The following is a 27892-nucleotide window of genomic DNA, read 5'->3' as shown; positions in this document are numbered from 1 at the left end:
CAGTATCATTTATGAATGCCAATTTCTTCTACCAAAAAGGTGGGGAGGGTGAAAACCCTGGTGACCTTATAAATAATTTTCTTCATTTTATAGATCTTTGTCACAGAAGCCTAAATGAACACCTTCTGCAATTAAAAAAAACCAACACCCAAATCCCTCAAACAAAACTAAAATTGAAGAACACCAAAGAAATCTGAGAGAATTTCTTCTCTGTTGCTTTAAAGGTTTTACTCAGGCTTTTTAAAGATTGTCTGCACATTAATAAGTTAACAAATATTAACTTTTTATAAAAAGCAGCAGCAGTAAAACCCTAACACTTGGAGCCTCATAGGAAAAAAATAACTAGTGATTCTGAAACCTTAAGATGATAAATCTTCTCTGATGCCCTGCATAGATGTTACATGACAACCTGGAACAAACTCATTCTGCTGGCTCACATTGGTTTAAAAACAATGAAATGGAAATTGTCCCAGCAAACTTTTTGCCAGATCAGATATCTTCTGTCCTGCCACAGACATTGTAATGTTGGCATAAACATTATATCATGTGTTCTAGCCAGTCTGACAGAATTGCAGCAGTGAGCTCATGCCTGATCTAGATGAAAATTTCTATCACAAACCGATCCAGCACTGAAAAGAATCATTATTAATGAATATGAAACCACGGTCTGAGCAAGACTGAAGCACATTAAAAAATACCAATGTTTTGGCAAGTGTGAGAGTGGAGAATGCCTAACTTTCCTGTTGCAAAATACATTCAAGTCCAAGACAGTATCAGGACTGAAGTGCTCAATCTGTTATAAATAAATCGCTAAGTGTAGCTAAGACTCTTTTTTTCCCCCTCTTTTGTCAGAGCTGGAAAAACGTTAGGTGAATTACAGACTATAAATCTTGTTTTCAGGACAAAGAAAACTGTGCTCCCTGAGGCTCTTCCAAGGAGTGCTTCAAAGCAACTCACCTTGCAGGACTGGAGTTACTTTGACTCTGAAGGAGAACAAACAGTTACGTGACCTTCCAGCACAAGACTATGACTTCACATTGACTTATTTGAAGTTAGAAATAAACAAAAAAAACCCAATTTCATAAGGCTAGAGTAGATATTGTGCCTAATGATCTTTAAGGTCCCTTCCCACTAACCATTCTACGATTCTAATGTGATAAGTGCTGAAAATTATTTGCGATGGTAAGAATTCACTAAGGAAAGTTATAATTCATCAAAAGAACGGTAAATCTACCAAGATACAGCAAAGGTAGATAGTGCTACTATGCACCAGGAGTAGCCAAGTCTCCTGCTTCCAGATAAACTTCTACCTTTTGATAGTAAACTGAATACTAAACAACCCTGTTTTCTCGAAGACTGTCAAAGGGATAAAAAATGTCAAATTTGCTCCATAAATGTTATATAACAAAATAAACACAAGATTTTTTTCAATGTGGGAAAGAAGCAAAACAGTATTTTTGTTTGTAATTAAAAATTCCAGCAGAACATACCAGAAAGAAAGGAAAATTATCTCCTTGCTGGAACCCCGAAAAAACAAGGGAGACGCTAAGTACAGAGGATTAGTGGGAGTCATAGTCATATGTGAAATGAGATTTACTTCTTTAAAATATGTTCTGCATCTAAGCTGAGCAGCACAAAGAATAGAGTTGGGTTTTTTCAATCTAAAAATATTACTCCCAATAAAAATCTTTTTTTCCTCATGACCTAAGAATCGACTTATTTAACAAATCCTTAACATACATTCTTAAAAAGAATGATCTACTACATGGATATCATTTCCATTTTACACACAGAAAAAATTAAGGAAGAATAGTGAGCAAGTTGCCCAAAGACAGAGAAGAAACTGAATTGTTTCTTAGAGCACAAATCAACCATTATCCCATTACCCTTTTAAGCTGTATCAGAATTTAAACAGCTAGAAAAATAGAGTAATTACATTCTATCACTCCATGGAATTAAAAATGCAGGTGCAATTACAAACCTCTATTTTGTCCGTTTTGGCATCTCCCCAGTATATTTTACTTTCTGCATAATCCAAGGCCAGTCCATTTGGCCAGCCAAGCGAGGTATTCACCAGCACAATTCTGTCTGAGCCATCTAATGCTGCCCTCTCAATCTTTGGGATTTCTCCCCAGTCAGTCCAGTACATGTACCTGCAATGGAAACAAAGTCTTAATAACTTATTAAGCTAAATTTTCAATATTCACATAGCTTCTTATGGACTACCATTCCCTGAAACACTGCATTTCTAAGCCAAATACATTTCCTTACCTAAGTAAGGATGCCCAACCCACTCAAAAAGCAATGACACGTAAACACAAAACTCATATCAGTTGGCTGAGCAAAACTACATAACCAGTGCTATTAGCTAGAATAAACAAAATAGATCTACACAGTTCCCAAAAACATTTTTAAACAGGAGAATAAAACAAAGACATACAGGATGACTACCCAGGCAGTCAAAATGGAACAACAGTTCCTGTGCTTCAGAACTTTAACTTTCAAAGAATCCCAGTATTTTCATTTTGAAGGCACAGAAGTTTATCATTGCACCCCATTATCTACATACAGGTAGACAGAGGTACCCTCTTTATGTGACTAATATCTAAAAATATGCTCACGAACAGCTCCTCACCCAACCATAGGATCCAGCACAATAGCTCTGGGTTCTTCCAGGTCTTCTGATATCAAGATTTTTCTCATGGTCCCATTAAGCCTTGTAACTTCAATACGGTCTGTGCCAGTATCAGTCCAATACAGATTTCGGGCAACCCAGTCCACAGCAATGCCATCAGGATGCGCGATCTGTGCCGTGACAACAAACTGACTACCTGACCCATCAATGAACGAGCGGCGAATGGCCCTAACTTCATCGTCGGTCCAATAGATGTACCCTTCCAGAGGATCAAAGTCAATGGCGATGGCATGACGAATGTCCTCCAGTGGCAAAACGATGTCCGTAAAATCTGGGGTGTCTAAGGATATTCGCCTCAAATCTGTCCGGCGGGCCAGAAGCAGCAGTTCAGTGGCACCTACATGAACAAGGTAAAGACACAAGCATCTTACAAACACCGTGCAATAAGCCTGTAAATAGTGAACCTGATTCTGCACCACTTGGCACAAGCTAGTCTAGCAACCTTGGTTTCACAGGATCTCATCAAACTGATGGGCACCAGCAGGGAATTCCACTCAAAGGCTTCAAATGTGAGGTTATTCTTCTGCAGAAAGAGTCAGATGTGTTTATAGAGAAAATTCAGTGGTTATTTTTTTGTCCAAAACGTATTACGTTGACATGTTTTCTATCCATATCATTCCCTTCAAAGGTACTGAAATAGATATGCAGTGACTATGCTGCTATTTTATGCAAATCAGCAGATGGCCTGCAGCCTCTTAGATGAAAAATTAATTATATAAATAATTTACTGACTATTTGCTGTTGTAGGTATGGGGGACAACCACGACAAACAAGCAACGACACCCTCTGAAGGAGAAAAATATAACACAGAATGCCACAAGTAAATCTCCTTTGAGAAACTCCTATCGGAGGAATCAGATTTGGGAAATGACAACTGTCCAGTGACCACACGAAGCAGGAGGCCTGTCAGCTTCTCCTACATTTCTTAAAAACAAGCTTATTGAAGACATGGAGATAAATAACAGTGTATCTTATAAAGTCATTTTGAGCTGAAGCATACAAAAGCCTTGCTGGCTTTTAGGTCAAAAGTCAGAATCACAATAAATAACTAAGATGAGCTTGCACTGCAGAAGATGTTTTCACATAGGGCAACACAAGCTGTTTAATGGTCCACGTGCTGGGCATCTGATCAATGACAGATGTACTTATTGTCTATTCTAATTCATTCTCATTGCATTTTCCATTCTATGTCACTAAATTTCAGTGTAATGAAAGATAAACGACCACCACACCCCATTCCAATTAAATTGGCTTATCAGTTTGGAGTCTCAGGGAGATAAGAGCAGCTCAGGCCTCAGGGAAGCTTGAGCTAAGGTGAAAAATGCGTGCAATCCTAAATGCAAGGGAAGTGTGTTGCAACGGCTCTCCTCAGACAGTGAGGGGAAAGGGTTTGGCAGGGACTGATGTAGGTGTGAGGACAGAAGGCGGGAGGTTTAGGAAAATAAATAAATGCATCAACATTGCAGTGAAAAAGAGCCAACGCCAAGCCGCATTCTGTCCACCTCTTGATCTTGATCTTAGAGGTATAAACAAGGGTTAGAAGACTAAAAGAGCAAAAATTAAAGCAAGTAGGTCGCTGACGAAAAAAAAATTTTGATGCCTGGTGCCAAATTTCTTTTTTAAAAAAAGTCAGTAATTGCTGTTGGTGCTAGCTGAAACCTCACCGCATGCCAAACTTTGGAGAGATGCCAAAGCAGCCATTGCTTCATTTACAGCAAGTAACACATTAAAAACATCTAATGTGCCTTCACAGTGCTGCAAGAAACAGCACCTTTTAACAACTGAAGTAGAGAAAAATTATTAAAAATGTTCGTGATTGATAGTCCAGAACGGATTAAGATCAGCTTTGGGATCCTCTGGCCGAAAACACCTTGTGTTCAGAAACACATGTGCACACTACTCAATTGTTCTTCTAGTGAATTAATTAATATCAGGAAGGGGGAACCTGTAATTACATGTCTATGCATACTTCAAAATAATGTGAAGCATGTGACATAGTAAATGGAAAACAGGCATGTTAATAAGATTTTTTTATAATTACAGAAGCAACTAATCTTGTCACAGCAGTCTATATGTACAACTGTGTTTGTTGCCACTAAGTATATCAAACAATTCAGCATTAAGATCCAAGCATTCAGCTGCATTATGGTCATTAATACGTAAGTAATCCCAACTATTCAGGTTCAAGTAAGACAGAAGTCCCTAGTACTTTCCTTCTTACCAACTTCATGGTGATTTAGCAAACTCATCTTTTAAACAAAACTATGAAAATCATATTTAAAAACCCAAACAATAACATCTTTTTTGCATTATCTAGTAAAGCTAAGGTTGAGCAGATGCACTAACCTCAGATTTCTAAACCATTAGAAAGCTATATATAGTTTACCATATACAGAAAAAGTGTAAGGCATAATGTAAAAATAATATGCGTGTTCTAGCTGAAGCTGACAGTCATTTTGAAGGACCAACGCCAGGTCCCCAAAAAGACTCAAGTACAACCATGCCTTTGCTGAAACTCACCCTTAAAATTGACCAATTGACCTTCCAATTCTTCTCAAAGATGACCCATTTCAACAGCTTCAGTATCCTGCTTTCGGGTTGCAACACTCTTGTTTAGTCAAAATAACCCAAGGTGTCTAAACTTTAATTCAGCATTGGGAAATGCCTGGCCTTCAGCTAATCCATGTTACGCTCTGCATCCCTGAGCTAAGAATTTCATGGTCTTTATCTGGGGGCTTAACTAACATTCCAGCCCCCACTAAAGCACCACCCCTCGCCCCTCCAATGAAGCAATAAAAAGTTTAAAGCTTACTTTAGAGCTATTACCCACCCATTTGCAAACCAACACCTCAGCTGCTTAGTTAGATCGCCAGTGATTCTGTTCAGGAGAAAGAAACCGAGTAGAAAAGAAGCATCTCACCTCCGGGTAGGTTGAGGGAAAGATCCCTCAATACCTTCAGGCTTGTCCTGACAATAGCACAGATAGCAAATGCAAGAGATGGGCACCCATTACCACCTCGATAGCAGTCAAGAAAAAAAGGCCTCAAAACCAAACCAAAGAATTTGCACCTGTAGCAAACACCAGCTGTAGAAAGTATACCTGGCTAGGCATGGACCACCTCAAGGTATTCAAGGTTGCCAGGACATTACAGAATCAATCAATTTTGTTCACTGCTATTCCAAAGACCAGTTACGGTGCAAAAGACAACAGGATTTCCAAACTTCTTCACTCTGCCTCCCCAAGAGAAACCCTACCTCTAATGATGAGCGTGATGGAGAACATGATGGATATGGAATCATATTTCAAGAAAAGAATGAAAAGGCAGGATAAGACAACGCAGGTTACATGCCAGCATAACTCTTTCTTTTCAATGTATCAGCACTTACTGAGGAGACCGGGAGACTGGAATGAGCCACGAACATATACAACACCTCAAACCTCAATTGGCTCAAACACTTTCCAAAGGGCGCAGCGGGGCTGCAACCAGAGCTCTGCTTCAGCATGCGTATGCAAATCTGAGGCATACGCATGCTTTTTCCTCTAGACACCTTGGACTGCACGTACGAGGAGGATGAAGTAGCCTAGATGAACACTCAGGGGACTCGGAGCGGAGTTTACTGCCCACACTGCTGTCTTCTCTCTAACCACCGACGGTCTCTACTGCACCCAACGCAAGCATGCCTATAGACCCAAGTACATCCTGAATACAGTGCTGGCTTTGAGGGCACAGACCACCAGGTATACTGGAGTACGTGCTCACAGCCTTCAAGCCACCGCGCGCAGAGCTGCCACGCTTGCAGGCAGGGCAGGCATACAGCTGTCCCGTATTTAAAGCCACATCCTTCTGCTTATCCCCCTTGCTGATCTCCCAACACAATCCTAAGCGGGATACAGCAACCCGTAACCTATATTTTAAAAAAACATTTCCGAACTATTCAAATTGGGGACCAAGCTCAAAATTCTTTTTAGCAGTGCCTCAAGTCATGGTGTATTCAGGATAGTTAGTAATTTTTCTAAAATCAAGTCCCTTACTTAAGATGTCTAAATATGGACATAAAAGCTTTACTCCAGACTCTTATTTTTGAGAGCTTTAGCCTACTTTTATTAAGCACTTTGAAAGCTGGGATTACAAGCTCACGGATGGTGCATTACATTAGTCCTGGAACTAATACTTTCCTCAAAAAGTCACTATTAAAAAATCAAAATAATTTAAATCTACGCGCAAGCTAAAGTGAAGGGAAGGGGGGGGGAAAGGGGAAACAGAGCAAGCCTGCAGATACCTGCAATGGTGTAGCTTTAAAGTACAACGTCTAATGCCCTGCTAACCTTTACAATTAATTACATCTTCTCAATGATATACTGGCCTCAGTCATTTGTAAGTTATTGAACTTCAAAACCATCAGCGGTTGCTGAGGCTAGTGCAGCTACACAGACACACACTCAGGAACTCATACACAAGAAGTGCTAGACCTAGGACATGTATAATGCATTCTCCGTATCTGAGAAATCAAGATTATTAATACACCCTCAATACAATTACCACACATTTGACTAAAATATTTATTTCCTAAATGTCTTTCACCAGTGGTAATGTCACTGTTGTCAGAGAGCTCCTGACACTACAATACAAACGAGATTATTTCATCTAGACAAGCTCAACCTTTAAACTACAGAGGCAAAACGACATCTAGTATCTGAAATTAGTCACATATTTTTTCCTCTCCTTTAAAAGAAATGAAAGAATTAGGGTGTTAAATTAACATCTTGATCTGTGCAGGCAAATCCAGATTCTGGCTATTCTTGACAAAGCAAACTTCCCACTGAGCAGACCTAAAGTGCAAAAGGAAATGCAAATTTCTGATTACTGCCTCCAGGCCTACCATGGAAATAGGATATGAGTGTCCGTGGGCAAAATAGACTCTTTTCCTGGAAGAGAATGGAATGGCTAAAGCAGGGCTGAAATGAAAGTCTGAAGCAGTGCTTCTTCTTCATGAGGAAACTCACTTCTTGCTCAGCTGAAGTCACTACTGGTTTTCTGAGTACAAACCACACATCTGTATTGGCAGTAGCAAATGTGGGAAATAAGTAAAATGCACTACAGGCAAAGGCAGAGCCTGAGCACATGAGATCTTTGAGCACTAATAAGAATGTAACTCCAATGGCAAACCCATAAGACAAACCTAAATTTTCTTGTAAAAACGACAAAACAGGTCATTGAAACGTAGCACTGCCAAACTCAGAACAGCAGTGCCTATAATATTGAAAAAGAGAAATCCCAGTATGTCCTGCAGAAGAGGACAATAAATTACCAAGAATATGAGCTCCCTCGTAGAAGTGCCTGGGTGCTCAGACAGGAGTCTTTGCTTTGGGCATTACTGACTGAGGAATAGCTGTCCATGAAAACTGCTTATCACAGAATTGTTGGAGTTGGAAGGGAACTTCTAGAGATCATCCAGTCCAACTCCCCTGCCAAAGCAGGATTGCCCGGAGCATATTACTCGATCCAGGCGGGTCTTGAAAATCTCCAGAGAAGGGGACTGCACCACCTCCCTGGGCAGCCTCTTCCAGGGCTCTGGCACCCTCACCAGAAAGAAGTTTTTCCTCATATTTAAATGGAGCTTCCTACGTTCCAGCTTGCGTCCATTGCCCCTCGTCCTGTCACTGGCAACCACTGAAAAGAGTCCGGCTCCATCATCCTTCAACCCACCCTTTAGGTACTTGTAAACATAGATAAGGTCTCCCCTCAGCCTTCTCTTCTCCAGGCTAAAGAGCCCCAGCTCTCTCAGCCTTTCCTCATAAGGGAGATGCTCCAATCCTTTAACCATCTTAGTTGCCCTACGGTGGACTCTCTCCAGTAGTTCCCTGTCTCTCTTGAACTGGGGAGCCCAGAACTGGACGCAGTATTCCAGCTGTGGCCTCACCAGTGCAGAGTAGAGGGGGAGAATGACCTCCCTCAACCTATTGGCCACACTCTTTTCCCTACGCAGCCCAGGATTCCATTGGCCCTCTTGGCAACAAGGGCACATTGCTGGCTCATGGATAGTTTACTATCCACCAGGACTCCCAGGTCTTATTCTGCCTCTCTTTTCTTTGAGGGACAGGGACTTACCAACTTCAACCCAGGCAATGTGGGAACCAAGAGCTTGCTACAAGCCCACATCTCAGTTAAATAACTGTTTTGTTTTGTAAGAGGAAGAGCAATTAAGACATGAACAACCAGCCGGTATTATCAGTTATTAGAAATAGAGCTAATTTTATTCCAAATTATCACCCTTTCCTGAAACACTATGGAGAAGTGTTTCTAAATGGGGGGTAGGTGGTATTATATTCATAGCTCTCTCAAAGAAACTGTAAAACTCCTCTAAGGTGTGATGAAAAAAACCCTACAAAACCCAGAGAAACTAACACTGGGAGAGAGGGGAGGGAGGCAAAGATTTCCTATAAACCAAGATTATTCAAAAATGCTAGGTTGTCATGGAAACTGCTCAGGGAGGGTCAGCCAGCCTCACCTTTGGCTGCAAGGATCATCTGTCAATGCCAAAGCACTGCAAACACCACAAACACACACTCTCAAAATTCACCCGTCAAAATCCTTCCAGTCCAGGCTGGCGCTCTCATCAGCGCAGCATGAAATGAAGTTCTCTCCTCAAAAGAGGCTCCTTTCGGCATGAAAGTACTTGGTTTAGGAACCAGTGTGATTTTTGTCTACTGCTAGAAGAAAAAAAAACATTCTCAAAGAAAAGAAACTCGTAGCCTCATTTTTCACCTTTCTTCACCTGTAAGTCACCCTCCCCTCCTTCCTTCCCCCAAAGTCACGTACATGTTCTAATTGCAAACAGAGATTTAATCACTCACTGTTTCAGTTTCTTGCGGCATAACGGATATATACTGAAATGATCCAAGGTAAAAATGTTTAGTTCTCGGGGTTCAGCTCTACTTTCACTGCAGATCTAGTAAACGGGCAAGCACAAAGGGGGAAAAAAAAAAACCAGCCCAAGAAAGCAGAACCAATCCCCCCAACTCTGAAAAAGAGAAAACAAATTTACATCCACAGGGTCACTGAGCAGCCTAAGAAAGGAAGGCAACACACAGACATGTACGGATTTACATTTCAACATCTTGTCTGTGGCTAGTCTGGCTCGGTTCGACTGCCATGCTCTCCTCCCTTCCCCGAATCAATAATTGCAGCCTTCACAGCTATGAGAAGGAATTCCAGTGAATCTCTGCCTCGAAGAGCTCTGGAAAGTTGTAGGTCACTCGCAGAAGCCCTAAGCCTACCACCTGCACCTCTCTACAGTGAGAGGAGTGAAAAGCCAGTCAGAAATATTTCATTATTTTGGGGTTAGCTCTGGCTCTAAATGCTGAACCTGAAGCTCCCTCGTGCTCCTCCCAGAAGTTAGCTCCGCACAGGACCATCAAAGTTAAGCGAGGCCAGTGGATCTGATGCATAGTTTGAGTAGGTTGTTTCGCTTGGGTTACGTGCTAGCTTGTTTTTAAGTCCCAGAAGCAACACTCACTGAGCTAAACAAACACAGACTCAATTTTCTCCCCTCCTCACCACGCATTTTTCTTCTTGAAAAGGGATGGGCGGAGTATTTTGGAAAGACACAATAAGGGAACGGTGGTTAAAAATGCAACATTATATTGACATGCATAAGATAACGTTCTTGTATAAAGTTTTTTTTTTTTTGCATACAGACGGACAACATACTGTAGTAAATTGGTTAAAATTTCTGATAAAATGGGAACTATATTTTTTGAGCCAAACATACTTCATGGCTGACTGGGAACATACAATTTGGCTTCTAGTGTTCGGGGAGTGGGAGAAAAAAAACAACAATTATAAATTTTGAGACATAAGGAACAGCTGAAAAAGTGGCCTGATGATTTTGAGTATCTCTGCATGAGAAGTTAAAGTCCCTGTGATAAGGTTTTGGATTTTTTAAAATACCATTCCTCTACTTGCCTTTGGCAATTTACATTGATAGGCTAAAAAAGGTGCCATTCAGCACTTGGGCACAGGGCAGTTAACCTGTGTGGCAGGTTGCCTTCATGAGGACGTGGGGCTGAACCTGAGCAGGGGAGCAAAAAGATACAGCCCCCTCTTGCCTGAAGTCCCCGGCCCTTTTCCTAACAACAGTAAGTCAAAGGGAAGCAATTTATCACTCTCAGTCTCTCCAGGGCTTGTTCCAACTGTTGGCCTTAAGTCCTTCAGCCTCTGCTGCCTTACCTTTCTACCTCTGCTTGGCAAGTGACCAAACCTTCACCACTCCCCGTCCCCCACATGGACTTTTTGTGCAGCTCTGCTTTTGGAAACACGCCTGTATTGGGTAACAACTGCTTTAGCTATCTGCTGCCACAAAGGAGTTCAGCTGTGCTTACCAAGTATTTTTAAAAAAAAGCACATGAATTGGTGTCACATTCTGACCAAATACGACCAACTCATAACGGTATTATTAAAGCTTGTTCCTTGTGCTGTCACAAATGGAAGAAAAACATCTTGTGCATGTATTGGTAAATTCTTACAAACAATCCCGCAAGGCTAACTTGGGAGCTGCTTTTGCGTTTGTCACATAAAAGCAGCAATTTATTTTAACAAGGTTCACACAGACACAAATAGCCACACAAAAATAATCAGCAGAGAGCATGAAACAGCATGAAATTAAAGAAAATTCTTAACAGTAGCTGGCAAGCCTAGAAGAATTTTTAAAATATAAAATGACAAATTAACAAAAATTCTTTCTGTATACATTTTATTTAGCCTATTTACAGTAAATTCTGCTGTTTCTGTTTCTTCTTCCATTTACCTTTGTCACAGAGAGAAGATCTGTATAAAAGATGGTTGGTTATGAGCGAGCTAATTATCTGCCAGTGTTTATTTTGATACTGCTGAAGTACTACAGCAACCACAGCACAACGTCACAAGACCTATACTTACAAAATGCAACAATTAAAAATCGTATATATTAGCCCACAACGAGACGCTAAAAGCAGTTTTGGGTGAGTGCTTGCAGCCCTGTCTTGATCACGTCTTGAAACACTTTCAACACCTCTAAAAACATGCCATGCTTTTTTCAGTTCCTCTATACAGATGTAGGTGCCTAACTTTATTATGCATGTGAACTGAAAGAGATCCCAGGTGTATGTGTGTATCATAAACAGACATCAGATCTTTAAAAAAAAAAAAAAAAAGAAAAAGAAAAAGAATTGTGTGTTTATTGTACAATCTTATTGGCCAAATACTAATTCATGAACAACAAGGTTAGAAACATTTTATGGACAACAGAGGAGGTAGGTATTATTTTTTCTAAGAAAAGAGAACAACAGAGCCCCCAAAACACTTGCAGGGAATTAGTGACAGACAGAATTGCAATCTAATTTTCTAACTGGAAGTAACCTGCTCACCAGCCATGAGACTCACTCTTTTTTGAAAAGTAGAAGGCATTTTCCAATCACTTTTATCTGTACTGCAAAAGCATGCACGATTTCACAATTTGCCACCCTTATGTACATCATATAGTGAAGCTGAAAGAACCCCTTTCCCTCCAAAACCCACTTTGTGCTTAATCTAAAAGGATTTTTAAAAACAAAGCCTACCATCTTTGCAGGTCTTTCCATTCTCAAGAAGTTTCACACCAGTGGGACATGCACACTGATAGGAAGGCTTGGTAGGAGACATCAAACACAAGTGGGAGCAGCCACCATTATTAATTCCACATGGGTTTGTAGCTGTTAAACATAAATCACACAGATTAATGCTTCTGATAACGAATGACCTCATCTCATGTGTTAAGACACATACGGCGTTTGAGTGGTAGAATCGGTGGCAGCAACACAGATTAAAGAAGGAAATGATAAACACAGAACAAGGAAAAATTAATTCCAAGTGTTGAGTAGCGGGGTATTTATGGTACCAAAATGCACGGATGTTGAATGTTTCCTTTCTTGGGGAAGTAGCACTTAGCTCTATACAAGAGCCTTGTTTCAGCTCTGCTCTTCTCATTTTAGCAAACTATTCAGCATGTTGGTGCTGAATGCGTAGTAGGTAATATATATAAAAACAAAATGCAAACACAGCAAATTAACACAATGGTTAAGACACTGGTTATTACACAGAGCTAGTCTTGCTTAATATCATCTGCCAAATTAACACTACTTTCCATTCAGGAACTACTGCTTGGAAAAAATAAAAATACCGTGTTGCCTAAAGTTACGGCACATGAAACAGAAAAAAGAATACGACAACAGGAGAAATGTGGCAGGCAGAAAAAAAACAAGAGATGTTTTTTTTGCACTTAAAAAAAAAAACAATGTAGAGAATATTTGATTTCTCTTTGGGTCTTTTCCCAATCTCTTCATTGGAAAAACTGCATCATGACGCGAGTGAAGCCACCCACCGCCATACAGAAAGACTAATTAAGATTTTTGCAAATCGGTTCCAACTTGCAGTTAAAAAAAGAAAGCAAGACAGCTTACCATTTGGCTGCCTCTTTTGGCTGAAAGCGTGGATATCCATGGGAGAGAAGATGTTGGAATGTATTTCACGCAGGTCCTCCCCGGAGTACTTGCTGCAGGCCAAGATTGAATGCGTGTTCCAGTCAGTCCAGTACAACGTGTCCCCAAACAGCGTCAAAGCAAAAGGATGTGGAAGGGAGCCTTTAACCACTGCTTGCCTGATAGAATACAGGGGAGAAAATGTAAGCTTAAATGCAATTAGTGCTACGGTTTTGCCTGAACATAGCTTTTGTGAAAAGAAGTTTTACACTGTAAGTATGGTTGATCGGAACTTTCCATTTATTTATGGAGAACAAATACAGTGCACCCCCTGTGGGGAATGACAGGACTCCTTTGTTGTTCCCCCATGTTTCCAGGCCGCCTACAGATGCTGAGATGGCTAAGAGATGCCAGCTGAAATGCTTGCTTAGGTCTGTGGCTATTTCCAGCACCTTTTTAACACTCTCTATCTGTGAGGCTCTATGGCACCACGCACAAGTGAGGGGAATGCCAGCTGATTTTATGCAAGCCTGGCTGCTACCTGCTGATACACGACGTCCATCATTTTCAGCCTCAGCAGATTTCAAACTGAGACAGCATTTGGTCAATTAGTAGTCCATCCATCTCTGCCAGTTTCACTCTTTTGAGCCATCAGAAAAATACTCTAATGGCAAATAGCTTCACTATAAAGAAATCCTTAAGTTACTTTTCATGATTCATTATTATGATAATTATTAAGCTATTGTTTTTATTATAAGCAGTGCCATTAAGCAGAGTTCTACTGATCTTCTGCCATGGTAATCGTATCATTTCTGAGCAAAGTGGGTCACTGCCTGTCTCCAGGTTCATAAACAAAATTAAAGAGTATACCCATATATTTTATGTATATATACACAAACACATGCTCATTAGCCATCACAAAAATGCAGCACAAACATTACTGAAGACAGTTTTTCCAGGTTCTTGTGATGTAGAAACTAATTATCTGTACCCAGGTTCCTCAGAACTGGAATTAAGTAGCTCATTTTTTACAGTTATTTTATTCAGAATCATAGAAAAACTTAGTATGGAGAGGACCCTGGAGGTCATCTTGACCAACACCCTCCTCAAAGCAGGGCCATACAAGTATCATTTACACAAGTGCTTCTTCCCACCTCCTTTCTTCTTAAATCTGTGGGTGCACGTGCATTCCCACATACTGAAGCTCCCACCAAACAGCGGGAATCCCTCTCCCGGGCTGAAAGCGTAAGGGACTGACACACAGCTCTACTACTCCTTCAATACAGGGTACACTATGAACACCAGTCTCCTAATGTTCTTCTTGCAGGGAAGAGAGTCATTAGCTGTATATTTACTGAGAAAACACCCCCAACACTGCATGCATCACTTTTGCAAGGAAGTTGGTAAGTGAAGCGGTTTAGTAGAGGACAAAAATACTCTTATTTTCCAAATATTTTCTGTTAAAATATAACAGAAAAGTATATTAAAGCAAGAAACTTGAAGGTGTCTTCTGCCAACGATTCTGAATAGAAAGAGACTGCAGTCATTACCACTTTTTCACCTTAGCTTCTGGAGAAAAGCTTCTATTTTTTTCTACTCCCGAGAAAAACAGATGCATTCCTTCACTTGTCAGTCTAGCGTTCCAATTCTACACCAAACAAAATTTTCTATTTCTTGATATTTTGCAGTCGAAAGTAGGACATATTATCTTTTCTTTCTTATCTCTGTCTGGAGTCAGGTATATATTTGCTTCTAATTAAATGCACCAACTAAGCATCTTACAAGAGACTATTGTAATATAATTTACAGCTGAAACCTACCAGCCAAACAGTGAAGCCAGAATGACACAACATGCTCCCGTACCAAGAATAAAGACATTCTAATTCCACAAACATTTTTACCAACCCCACCCCCAAACCCTAAATGCCTTCAGGTTTGAATAATTTTAGTTTGTAGCAGGTTGGGAGACTATCTAAGTCTTTATGACAAATTTATGACATTTGTCATATGGGACAGACACAATAAAAGTTCAAAGCTCTCACTATAACCAAACCTGCACCAAAGACAGCATTCTCATGCACAAGGGGAGCCACATTTTTTCTGAAGCGTTCTGGCTATCTTGCAATTCCCTTTTAAGAAAAAAAAAAACCACAAAAACCCAAGTATTTTTAAATGCCATTAGTATCCACCATTCCTGGTGGGAATAAATCTTTGAGTATAACAGATGCTGTTCGATGTGCCCAACTTCTGGGCAACCATCTATACATATGACAACGCGTAAGGTGAACTGGGACCCTTATTTAAACCAGCCCTTACCTGGAGAGATTCAGGAGCACTTCATTTGACTGCACCACCAGCCACGGCCTTGAAGAGATTACTCTTAAACTTGTATAATTTTTCCCAGCAGATGCAAGGTCACCGTCACATGAAAATGGCTTTGGACCCAAATACAACAGCGTGTATTTCTTGCATCTCATTAAGATGAGCATTACCAGTAATGAGTACTCCATATCCCCTGTTTTCAGCCAGCATTATGAGGTGATTGCTCACTTCCCATCAGCAAAACGGCTTTTTTCCCCTCTGAACATACTCCAAAGACTACACCATCAGCAGCATGAAGTGTGACAGCACCAAAGCAGCGGCCAAGTTGTGCTAAACGAGCCTCCACAGCCTAATGGGGTGGGGAGGGAGGGCTGGAGAGCCAAGGAAAAACAGGAAAAGGGGAGAGGGGCCAGGAAATGTCCTTCTGGTGGCTGCTGTGAAGCAGTTACGCTTTAGCACGATCTGCTTTAGGAACTGCAGAGATCTGGTTTTGGTGGGTAAGAAGAGGGGTCCCGACTTCACCTGGGTGAATGAAGGGGACCAGAATGTCACCCACAGCACTTCACCGCGGTGCACGGTTGACAGGAGCAGGTGCTTCCCACCCACAGGGTGTTTCACAAGCACCCATGAGGGGTCGGGGAGCAGTCAGGTCTCCACATTTCCGGTCTCACTAATAAAGCCACTGACACGGGTACCAGGTACGGTGCTGCAGGTATAATTGGATTGACATGACCTGACAGCTCTTTGGTGGCAACTACCTTCAGCCTCTACGTTATCAGCCCAGGCTTGATTGGAACAAGCGATACAACAGCAAAAAGCACTACATCCTATTATCCTTCACTAAGCTCTTCAGTTCCTTCAAACTGCTGTCCTCGTATCATTAGTCTCGTTAAAAAGAGACACCAGAGATGACGAGGAAGTGAGAGGCGAGAATAAGGAGTAGTGTTATTTGTTCAGCAGACATCTCTAGGGCTTCAGCAAGATGCAAATTGTCTACGTATTAGACGGCACTACGAGCACACTAACTTTATTAATCTTCCCTGTGCCAGGCAAACAATCACACAAATTTGCCTTAAACATTTTGATGGCAATTGACATTTAATTAAAGCATCACCATCTCTACTCTGTTTAGTTGGCTGAGAAGGGAATGCAGAAGGAGAGAGGAGAAGAAAGGAAGGTGAGAAGAGAAAAAGAGAGAGAAAACAAGCAGTTTCCACAGAAATTAAATTTCATCTGTGTCGTGTATCGTGATTTCCTAAATACAACTATTTATAGTATCATCATGGTAATCAGAGATGCAATTACAGTAAAAATTTGTTATAGTAAAGAGTTTTCTACTGCCTGAAGAAAACATAGATCCAATTTAAATACATTTACCTTTGTTCTATTCTTATTCTGTTAAAGAGGCCTGTGAAATATTTTGTGAAGATAAAGAAAAAGGAAACAAATAATAAACAAGTTAAAGCAGGCATTACAAAAGGGGCTACTGAACTCTGAAACTGAATACATACATGAAAATTCATAGACAATCTATCCATTTGTACGCTAACAATGACAAAAAAGCTCCTGCTTCAGGATTATGTGCATATCAGACAAAGACTAAACTCGCTTGACATAAAAATTAACAGTAAAATGACCAAAAAAGATCAACTTGAAATTCATATCCTTCATCACAACCAGGATTTCCTCAGTCTCCCTTTATTTCTTTTTGAAATAATAGTAGCATTCAAATCCAAAACTAGATTATAGCTATGAAATTTATGAATTCTTCACACCAAAAGAAAGCCACCAAAAATCAAGATAATTTAAATTCAAAATATCATCAGAATTACGTGGTTTTTTCCCTAGAATTTTAACAGATAATGTTTTATATTCAAGCATAATAGCATTTCTCCATAAAAAGAAACAAGCGCCTTCTATTCTAACTGCATTACAGCTCTCTAATTTCAAAAACTGATCAGAACACCTGCAGAAAACCTGGGGTACTTTAGACATCCTGGCCCGTACATCTCTAAACCATTAACATTCCAGCTTCACAGTAGCAAAACTCCTTTCAAGCGACCTCTGAGGCTGCCTGCATTCTATCTCCAGAGCAGGGTGCAAGAGTTTTCACGTTTACGTTTCAATCCATTTCTCCATGTCCCTCTGGAGGATCCTATACCTATCACCATCTCCTATGCAATCAGACGGCGGAAAAAAATAAATCAATCTACTGTTGTATCAGTCTGTTTGCAATTAATTTTAATTACTGTTTGCAATCCCCTTTTCAATAAGGCTGGGAAAAAAAATGAAGGTCATTCATTTCAATACCACATTCTCAATGCTAGAGAGTGAGTATAAAACTGTATTAAAGCTCTCCCTCATACCTCTAAACACCACTCATGCAAAATAAGAAGGGCAAGTAAAGACATATGATGAAAATGGAGGATTAAATCAACCAGTCAGTGAGACACTGCGCACATGGACAATTCAGTTATCCAGCCTGAGGATACAGCAGCACCTGGATGAGAGACCATGCTCAGCAGCTACGGGCAGGCTCATGGCAGTGACCTTTTCCACCAGTGGGACAAGTTCTGTAGTGGGATGTACATCCATAGCCTGTGACAGGGAGGATCAACCACCATCCCAAATGGGTCGTTCAGAAAGCACAGAAATGCCCGATGTTTGCTTGATCATTTCCGCTGATCTGAGATGCCTTAATTTCACAAAGATAATCCAATTCTCCAACAGTAAGGTACAGGGACACAACCACACAGAAAATGTAAAATGAATGGGATTAGAGCATCTCCCTTATGAGGAAAGGCTCAAAGAGCTGGGGCTCTTGAGCTTGGAGAAGAGAAGGCTGAGGGGAAACCTTATCTATGTTTACAAGTACCTAAAGGGTGGGTTGAAGGATGATGGAGCCGGACTCTTCTCAGTGGTTCCCAGTGACAGGACGAGGGGCAACAGGGACAAGCTGGAACATAGGAAGTTCCATTCAAATATGAGGAAGAACTTCTTTAGGGTGAGGGTGCCAGAGCCCTGGAAGAGACTGCCCAGGGAGGTGGTGGAGTCCCCTTCTCTGGAGATTTTCAAGACCCGCCTGGATGCAGTCCTGAGTGATGTGCTCTGGGCAATCCTGCTTTGGCAGGGGAGTTGGACTAGATGATCTCTAGAGGTCCCTTCCAACTCTGACAATTCCGTGATTCCATGAACTTATGTAAGTATACACACATTCATCACTGCAAAGATCTCTGTTTCCCTAACTTGAAGAATGAATGCAAAGACTTGCCTTTTAGGCTATCATAGATCATTGATCTGGGGTAACAAAGAAGGATCAAATATTTCTAGTGTAGGTATACGTCCACCTTACTTGCTAAATAATTTGGAACAGACTGATTCTGCCTGCAAAAGGAAGAAATGAATTAATGAGATACATTATGCAATCTCCGTAATTAGTGGCTGAGAAAATTGGAGTTTTAAGCAGCAAAAAACTGGGACAGAAGAATAAAATGGAGTGGACACAAGTTTTCTTTTGAAGCTCATACTCAATATGAAATAACAATGATACTAAAATGAGCGGGTGCAGTGTTTATACTGTTTGTTCAGAAAAAGCTTACACTACCCTTTTCTGCTGCATTTTCTTATACCAACTTCATTCAGGAGGGATACATATCCCTGCTAGCATCTGGCTACATGTTGGACGTTCAATCTCTAATAAGGAAAAATGATAGCTAACATTTCTTTCCCAGGGAATATTTCCATGTGACAAGACCTGCACCTTTCTTGGGATCTCTGCTTGGTCTTTTTATTCCTATCATGACAAAAACCCTATTCTGACGTGGCCAAAGCAATACTGACATTGTAGTTATCAACAAAACATAAGCAGCAGGAACTTATTGCTTATTGTTGCACTTCTGAATTCTAGCCATTACAAGCACAGCTGTGTGAAGCATGATATTATGGCCTTAGTAGGCGACTTCATATACACTGCCAAAATTTACCATATTGGCATCTAATGACAGTACAATATTACGAGCTGGAAATTCATACCATCTAGAGTAAAAGCTTTCTGATTAGTCTACACACTGTTGAAAAAGTCTTTACAGGATGCTCATATCTGCATTTACTGAATTTTTAATTATTTTCCTTCTTATGCTATACCAGATCCATTTTCAGTTAAAAATACCTGGGAGCTATACTCTTATCAGGCATGTCTTTTTTTTTTTTTTTTCTCCTTGGTATAAGAAAAACAAAACAAAAAGTTGTTATGCTACAATTATATCACATTGTCCTTCATGAAGGATTAAAAATATAAAGACCTGTCTACTGAACCTTGCTTTTAGTGATCATCATGTTAAAGAAAACGTGTAACAGACAATGGCTTGCACAAAGCAAATTACAATATTTTTACACAAAATGTTTCCCTCCATGTACAGATTACTTAATGCTTGAGCATTCAGGGAATTGCAAGAATTAGACATCTGCGACTTGTGACAATTGGAAATATTAGCAAGTAGCCAAAGCACTCACAGCATGAATCCCGCACACCATCAGATGAAGCAGGATGAAAGACCAACAGACAATTGTATAACACCACACTGAGGATGCCACAAGGAGGGCAGGTAGCTCTGGTTCCTTCAGAAGCTTATAGCTCAAAACATTTGCAAAGCAAACCTGGAAAACTATGCTGGATTTTTTACCACAAGTGCTTGTTCAAATATTCCTATCAAAATACAAGTCTGGCTGTAATTACCCGAGAAAGTAAACGGGAAACATGATGTGTGGGATATAATACTGTCTTTTAAAACCAAAATATTTTCTCTTTTGTCACTTCTTTAAGCCAAGATTGCCATGTGTTTCCCAAAAGAGTGTTCCAAGGAGAAACTGCCCTGCATCCTGATGAGTAACATCCAACAGCTGAGGGTGCAGCTGGAGAAGATGTTTGAAGCCATGGGTGGTAAAGAGGTAAGAGCACTAAGAGACTGAGCATTGCTTATTTCTACTGCACTGTTACTGGGTTATTTGCATCATATTGATACTTGCAAACTGCAGTCATAAGGAGAGCCCCGTGACACCTGGCACTGTAAGAGGTGTGAGGGGACAGCCATCCTTGAAGACTTTTCAAGAAAATTTATCATAAGATGTAGGAGCGAATCTTTTGAGGCACAGAATAGCGTGGAGGAGGAAAGAGAAGGATATGTTCTTCTCACAAGCAAATAGTGATAGAACAAGAGGGAATGGCTTCAAGTTGCAACAGGGTAGGTTTAGACTGGACATCAGGAAGAAATTCTTCACAGTAAGAGTGATCAGACACTGGAAGGGGCTGCCCAGGGAGGTCGTTGAGTCACCATCCTTGGATGAGTTTAAGAATCATTTAGATGTGGTGTTGGGGATATGGTGTAGGGAAAAAACTTTGTAGAGTAGGGTAGATGGTTGGACTCGATGATCCCAAGGGTCTTTTCCAACCTACATGATTCTGTGATTCTGAAAAGTATATGTAACATAACCGGTCTAGACAGGTCTAGCAATGACATTTCAAATCCCACCTTCAACGCCATTCTGAAAAAGTCAATCAGAAGTAAAACCATGGTTGAGAAATAAAGTTATTATGTAGGTCATTTTTCAGGCAAACACCATCATGACAGGCGGTGTAGATGAAAGGCCTCTGAGAGGGGAGGAGACTGGGAAGCCAGCAGGAAGACATGAGGGGGTTTAGAAGGAAGGCGCACCAGTAGATCCACTGGCTGCAGAGTGGTTTATGGTGCTTCCTGACTTGAAGCTGCTCCTCCTTTGCTTTCAGCAGGGCTGTGATCCTGAATAAATTCTGCATTTGCCATCTCAGGTCTTCAAAGCAGTATGGATGAGCTGCTCCACTGATCCACCCGGGTTAACCACCCTGTATTAAATATTTTTATTTAACGTCTAGAAACATGCAGAGACCTGTGACCTAGTGACTCTAGCTATATACATGGTGTCTGTGTATCACACACAGTCAACTACAGATGTTCTGAAGCTCCACCTTTCCAGCATTTTATTTCAGATGCACCTTGGGGAAGAACCAAGAAATTCACCCTAGCTCTGTGTCCAAATAATCTAATTAATTCTGCTTTTGCAGGCTTCTCTAGCAGTTTTAATTAGGGCCCTGTTCGTCTTCTGCACTGGCCTGTAATGTGTTGGTGAGGAACTGAAACAGGGTTTTGGTTCCTCTTCACTCCTTGAGGGTATTAAACATTTTTATCTCACAGAAATATACACAGAATGCAGCATTTTATACCTTGCACGTAATGTCATATATTGTACACATTATAGGCAAATAATGAAAAAGAAACTCTTCTAAATGCAGGGACGCAGTATTTTTAGCGTTTCATCAAATCTGCAACTAATCATCTGGCAGACAGACATGAGCTGATGCTTGAAAACAGAAACTAGAAAAATCAATGCTCAAGTGCAAACTTAAGACATTCACCTCCTCGCAAGAGCTTCCCAGCTTTCTGACAGTTGCTGAAAGTATGTTTTCTTACAGTGGCCTCAAAACCCATCTCATTAGCACAAACGCTTCCTGGGGGACCTTGTAAGTGCATTTCCCTTCAGCCAGTAACGTGTTAACTTATTAATTAGAACTGCTGCTGCAGGGTAAAGGAAGAGAAAATTAATTCAAGAGCTGCCTTAGCAGGCCAACCTATCTCCGTACTCTACTCACAGGAGAGCTGTCTGCAATTCAGTTTTGTTTAATTAGTCCCACAAAAAGCAACTGCTCTCTCTGATAAGAGCAGGGCGAGAGCTGCAAAAAAACAAACCCATCTCTTCTCTGCACCAATTTAATTTTTTAATTATTACATTCTGACATGAAAAACTGTTCGTTCCTTTCTCTCACTGGCAAACCAAGGGCATTAGTCATCAACTTCTGTGCTCTTCCTCTTTGTTCTAATGAGCCCATCGCTGGAGTAAGCTAGGGCTAACAAGTCCCAGGGCTAGCAGGTAACGAACGATACATCATCCCCGTAAAATTTGCTGTAGAGGTTCTCTCATGAATTTACGACCCTGCCACATATTTACTGAGCGCTTCTGCCAGCGCTGTCATGCTGCTTGCTAGTTTTGATGCGGAGGCTCACCGACTCCAAAGGGAGCCTATCTGGGTCCTGTCCGAAGAAGTGACAAAAAAAAAAAATAATTAAGGTCTCCTTTTGTTTCTCCCCCTACATATTCCTCCCATCTGCCTACTGTACGCTTCTGCTATCCAAAACCCTGCAACAGTATCCATGCGTATCAATATCCTTCTCTGACACATGAATCTTTAAATTTTAATTCATGTGTAAAGACTTGATAGACTACAGGAATAAAAAGAAAAAAAGTTATGGATTTCTTATGGATTTAGAAATATGCCAAGAATGTTTCCCTTTCACTAATTCCAAATTTTAGACCACTGAGGTCTGAACCTCAATACTTTAATCCTGTCAGTGACACTAATTAAAATCTTTTCCTATTTTCATTGTATTCTCTCTCACTATCCAAACCACAAAAGCACTTTTCTTGGAACTATTTGTAATTCTTTTTTGATATAAAGATGTTACTTCCTGTTAACTATTTCTCACTTCCCCCAAAGCAATTAAAACTCATGTCATCCTGCTTTACATGAAGCTTTTACAATCACATTTATCTGCTATAGACTCTTTCCCACCTCATGTTATGCAACACTAAAAAATTTCAGACAGATAAAATCTTTACTCATCTGCTTCCTTTGCTAAAAGTTACCAAAATTATTCGGATCTAGAACATCTTATTTTTATGAAGCTATATGTCTTTCAATAACTCAACTGCTTTTTTCATTTCTTCAATGGCTCCGGCTTCCAGAAGCATATTTTCCCAGACAGGTTGACAGTAGGTAAAGCACCAGAAAAACTAGTTTGCAAAGGTAAAATAATTAAAAAAAAAAAAAATCTGCTTTAATCAAAAGAAATTTAGATAGCAACAAAAAAATTAAGCCTACTTCCTAAATATAAAACAGCAGTTAGAAGAACAGTCCAAATATCAAGAACAAATCACTAAAAGTAGGAGTTTGTAAATAAGCCAAAAAGTCTGTTTTAAGTTAGATTATGCACTCAATTATGATGATCTTGTCCTCCCCCCCATTCTTAATTCTTAAGCAAAATTACTCTAAAAGGTATCTTTCACAGAAGTAAAGCCATTTGATCATTCTGGGTGTGTCTGTTCAGTTCCGTCTCCCTCCAACCCCATACCCAATGCACCTTGTATCTCTTGGCCAACCATTCAGGAAAGCAGGGATCACAAAAAGATTTGTATTTTTACTTTTTACAAGTTTTCCTTAACAAATTGATGGCTGTGAAGACTCGAGCGACCCTAATCCCCACCTTGTATTTGACCCACCTGACAAGAGGAACAGCTGAAATAAACTGCCCAGGAACACATTGTTGAACTGCAGACCCAGGAAGAGTGAACAGGGGACACGGGTAGGGAGAAGGGATAATGCTGGGTGAAGGAATGTAAGGAGCCATGGGTCCATCTGAGGGATGGCAAGGAGGAGGGATTAAAAAGCAGGGGGTGTGTGCGCACAGGGCATAGAATTATACAGAGAGAAGCCAGAGGGATTGTTGCCAGGGTGGAGGGAAAAGTAGAAATCCTTCTAACCCCAGATATTACTAGTTCTACTGCTCACAGAAAAATCTGGTTGTTTTTTCTTTTTTGGGGAGCATGAGGATGACTACAAGAAAATACTGAAGGCTTTGTGGGTTTTGGGTTTGGTCCGCGTCTCCCCCACCCCCTCAACACACACACTTAAAAAGGAAGATCTTGAGGGGTTTTGTTTTGTCTGCAGAATAAGAAATTGTCTTTTCTTTTTTAGTATTAGAAAAATCAGTTATTGAAAAAGATGAATAAAATAATTAAGAGCCAAAATCCAGAATTACAACTGCAAAATATGATATTGAGAAAGGTGAATTGCTGCATAGCTGAAAGACACTATTTAAGAAAAAAGAATCACTTTAGACAGCCCCAGATCTTTTTTCTTAAGACAGGCAGAGGCTAAGAGGTCATAGCAGAGAAAAAAAAATACATAAAATCCCAATGTAGAACAGTTTAACTTCTGCAATTCTTTCCTCCCCCCTCCCCATGATGTAATTGAAAAGAATAAAAAACAAAACAAAAAAATGCTTGAATACAGAGGTTGACTATTTTCTGAATCTTCAGAACTTTCTCATGTGCCTTGGGAAAAACAGGTGCTGTTAGAAGTGGTGTTAAAGTGGTTAAGGGAAGTCATATGGGCTTTCCTTTCTGAAGACCATTTCCCTTTCTCCTCCTAAAATGGTAACATATTAGCATACTGCCATGAAATATTTCTGATACATTTCAGTACCAGTTTAAAAAAATAAACAACAAACCCAACAACTTTAAATTATTAGACTTTTTTTTGTGTTTTGTTTTCATGAATATGTAAGAAAGAGTTAGCAGATCTAAAAATCTAAATTACTTGTCTATACAGGTCTTTATTACAGGTTTCACTGATTCCAGAGAATTTACTCTGGAATGAGGTAACTGCTGGGACCCAGGTGACTTCACGTCTATGTCATGAAACAGCTGTTCGATTGCATCTCTGCAGACAAACAAGGTTGGTCTGCCCCTCACACCAAGAAATAGCAGCACCTTCACAACCTCATCTCTAGAATGAATCACTTCCAGGTTAGCCAAAGGCTGACCAGGGAATAAACACCATTAAAATAAAACATCAAACCCAAGTTTGATGAGAAATCCTCCTGGAATCTCTGCTAAGGCCCATGGAAAATAAAGAGGTGATTGGAGACAGCCAGCGTGGCTTCACCAAGGGCAAATCATGCCTGACAAATTTGGTGGCCTTTTACAATACTGCCACAGGCTTGGTGGACAAGGGCAGAGCAACAGACATCATCTAGCTGGATTTATGCAAAGCGTTTGACACTGTCCCGCACAACATCCTGGTCTCAAAATTGGAAAGTCATGGGTTCGATGGATGGACCACTCGGTGGATAAGGAACTGGCTGAATAGCCGCACTCAAAGGGCTGCGGTCAATGGTTCAGTGTCCAATTGGCAGCCAGTGATGACTGGAGTTCCTCAGGGGTTGGTACTGGGACCAGTGCTGTTCAACATCTTTGTCGGAGACATGGACAGTGGGATAGAGTGCACCCTCAGCAAGTTTGCTGACACCACCAAACTCGGTGGCACGGTCGACACACTGCAGGGAAGGGATGCCATCCAGAGGGACCTGGACAGGCTTGAGAGATGGGCTTGTGCAAATCGCATGAAGTTCAACCAGGCCAAGTGCAGGGTCCTGCACCTGGGATGTGGCAATCCCAGGCACAAATACAGGTTGGGCGGAGAATGGCTGGAGAGCAGCCCTGAGGAGAAGGACTTGGGGGTGTTGGTGAATGAGAAGCTCAGCATGAGCCGGCAGTGCGCACCGGCAGCCCAGAAAGCCAACCGCATCCTGGGCTGCATCAAGAGAAGCGTGGCCAGCAGGTCACGGGAGGTGATTCTACCCCTCTACTCTGCGCTCGTGAGACCCCACCTGCAATACTGTGTCCAGCTTTGGAGTCCTCAACACAGGAAGGACACGGACCTGTTGGAACGGGGCCAGCGGAGGGCCACGAAGATGATCAGAGGGATGGAGCACCTCCCCTATGAAGACAGGCTGAGAGAGCTGGGGTTGTTCAGCCTGGAGAAGAGAAGGCTCCGGGGAGACCTCATAGCAGCCTTCCAATATCTGAAGGGAGCCTACAGGAGAGCCAGAGAGGGACTCTTTGTCAGGAAGTGTAGTGACAGGACAAGGGGTAATGGTTTTAAATTGGAAGAGGGGAGATTTAGATTAGATATTAGGAGGAAATTCTTTCCTGTGAGGGTGGTGAAGCACTGGAACAGGTTGCCCAGGGAAGTTGTGGATGCCCCATCCCTGGAAGTGTTTAAGGCCAGGCTGGATGGGGCTTTGAGCAACCTGCTCTAGTGGAGGTGTCCCTGCCCATGGCAGGGGGGATGGAAATAGATGACCTTTAAGGTCCCTTCCAACTCTAACCATTCCATGATTCTATGATTCTAAGTGTATTTACAATGCTGTCCAACACACCACCAGTAAGGGAAAAACTGCAACGAAGTTTGTAGCAAAGGAAGACTGAAAATGCAGCAGTGCCAGCAGGAAATGCTGGAGTAGGTCTGGAGCCAGAAAAACTGGATAACACAGGGAGGTTTGTGCTCCACGGGAAAAATGTAAATACAGATTTGGATGGTGGTCGTGTCGATTTTTGATCGGTGGACACTTTTCAAGCAATTAACACTTCAAAAATCATCTCTACATCCTTTTCAGGGGATGCTATTGAAAGCAGTACCATTTAATGCAGCACCAGATACATGCTCTCTTCCTAGAAGGGCATCGGCCAGACTGCTGTAGTGTGTTGTTATATTAAGGCAGTCCTTTCCCTCTTACATAAATAGAGGGGCACAAAAAGGGGTGACGCAAGAATAAAACAAGCCACCAAATTATCCTGTTGGATAAAGCCAGTGAAGTGCATTTTAGGTGTGATCATATTGGTAACCATTTCAGAATGGTACTTTTCTTCTCACTGGCGTTATTGTTTGGAGGGTGGGGTTGTTTCGGTTTTGCTTGTTTCTGTTACTCCCACAGCAACTGTAAGCATTTCCTGTGTGTGTGAGAAATTCACACTTGGACTGCAGTTTTTCAGGTGGCAAGCTGTCACATTGAGCCCCACGTGTGATTGCTTTCAGTCGAGCTGACTCTTTTTGAAGTTCTGTTACGCATCTGGTTTCATGATCTCTCTATTCTTGTCACAGGAGATATACAACATTATAAATAATTTTTAACAGAGAAAGATTTTCGGGTATTCTCGTTAACCAGCACCAATTAAAAAAAAATACTCAACTTATTATTGTACATGACAATTCCTTTCCTTTTCTCTCCACTACCTGAAAACTTATGGAACAGTCTTCCCATTTTAAATAAAGCATCACCATAATGTATTTATCTGTTTTTTGGTACTATTCAGTTTTCTTTCTTGTGAAATAAACAGTAAACGAAGGACTACTTCAAAATAGATATCCCTATCTCCACGCTTTGAATTAACAAAGCTACTCGCAATATTTATATCCAAAGACACAAATATAAAATTGCATCCAACTCTTGTGACCTTCTACAAACAAACACTGTTCGAAAAATACTGCATGAACTTTTCATCACTTAACAGGCAGAATTTAAGAAGGAAATGACATAAACTTTCAAACCAGCATTACAAGAAACTGTGAAATTCAAAATAAATACAAGATGACAGTGGGCAGGTTTCATGCGTGCTGACTATGTTCCTACTCACAAGTCCACACAAAACACCGATCGTGTCAATATGAT

The 27892-nt window shown here is 40.9% G+C and overlaps 1 protein-coding gene across 6 annotated transcripts in view; it reads right to left on the bottom strand.

Moving 5' to 3' along the window:
* LRP6 (LDL receptor related protein 6) overlaps nt 1–27892 on the bottom strand; it is a 114909-nt gene that overhangs the window by 47033 nt on the left and 39984 nt on the right. For all 6 annotated transcript variants that reach the window (XM_074154115.1, XM_074154143.1, XM_074154152.1 and 3 more), the window contains exons 3-6: nt 13173–13369; nt 12294–12425; nt 2636–3032; nt 1982–2153 (exon numbers count right to left, since the gene is read on the bottom strand). In XM_074154115.1, the coding sequence (XP_074010216.1) occupies nt 1982–2153; nt 2636–3032; nt 12294–12425; nt 13173–13369 (898 nt within the window). The remainder of the gene's footprint in view (nt 1–1981; nt 2154–2635; nt 3033–12293; nt 12426–13172; nt 13370–27892) is intronic.

This window comes from Numenius arquata, chromosome 1 (genome assembly GCF_964106895.1).
Source record: "Numenius arquata chromosome 1, bNumArq3.hap1.1, whole genome shotgun sequence".
NCBI classification, from domain to species: Eukaryota; Metazoa; Chordata; class Aves; order Charadriiformes; family Scolopacidae; genus Numenius; species Numenius arquata.
The sequence above is the reverse complement of the archived record's forward strand: the minus strand, read 5'-3'. Positions and strand labels throughout refer to the sequence as shown.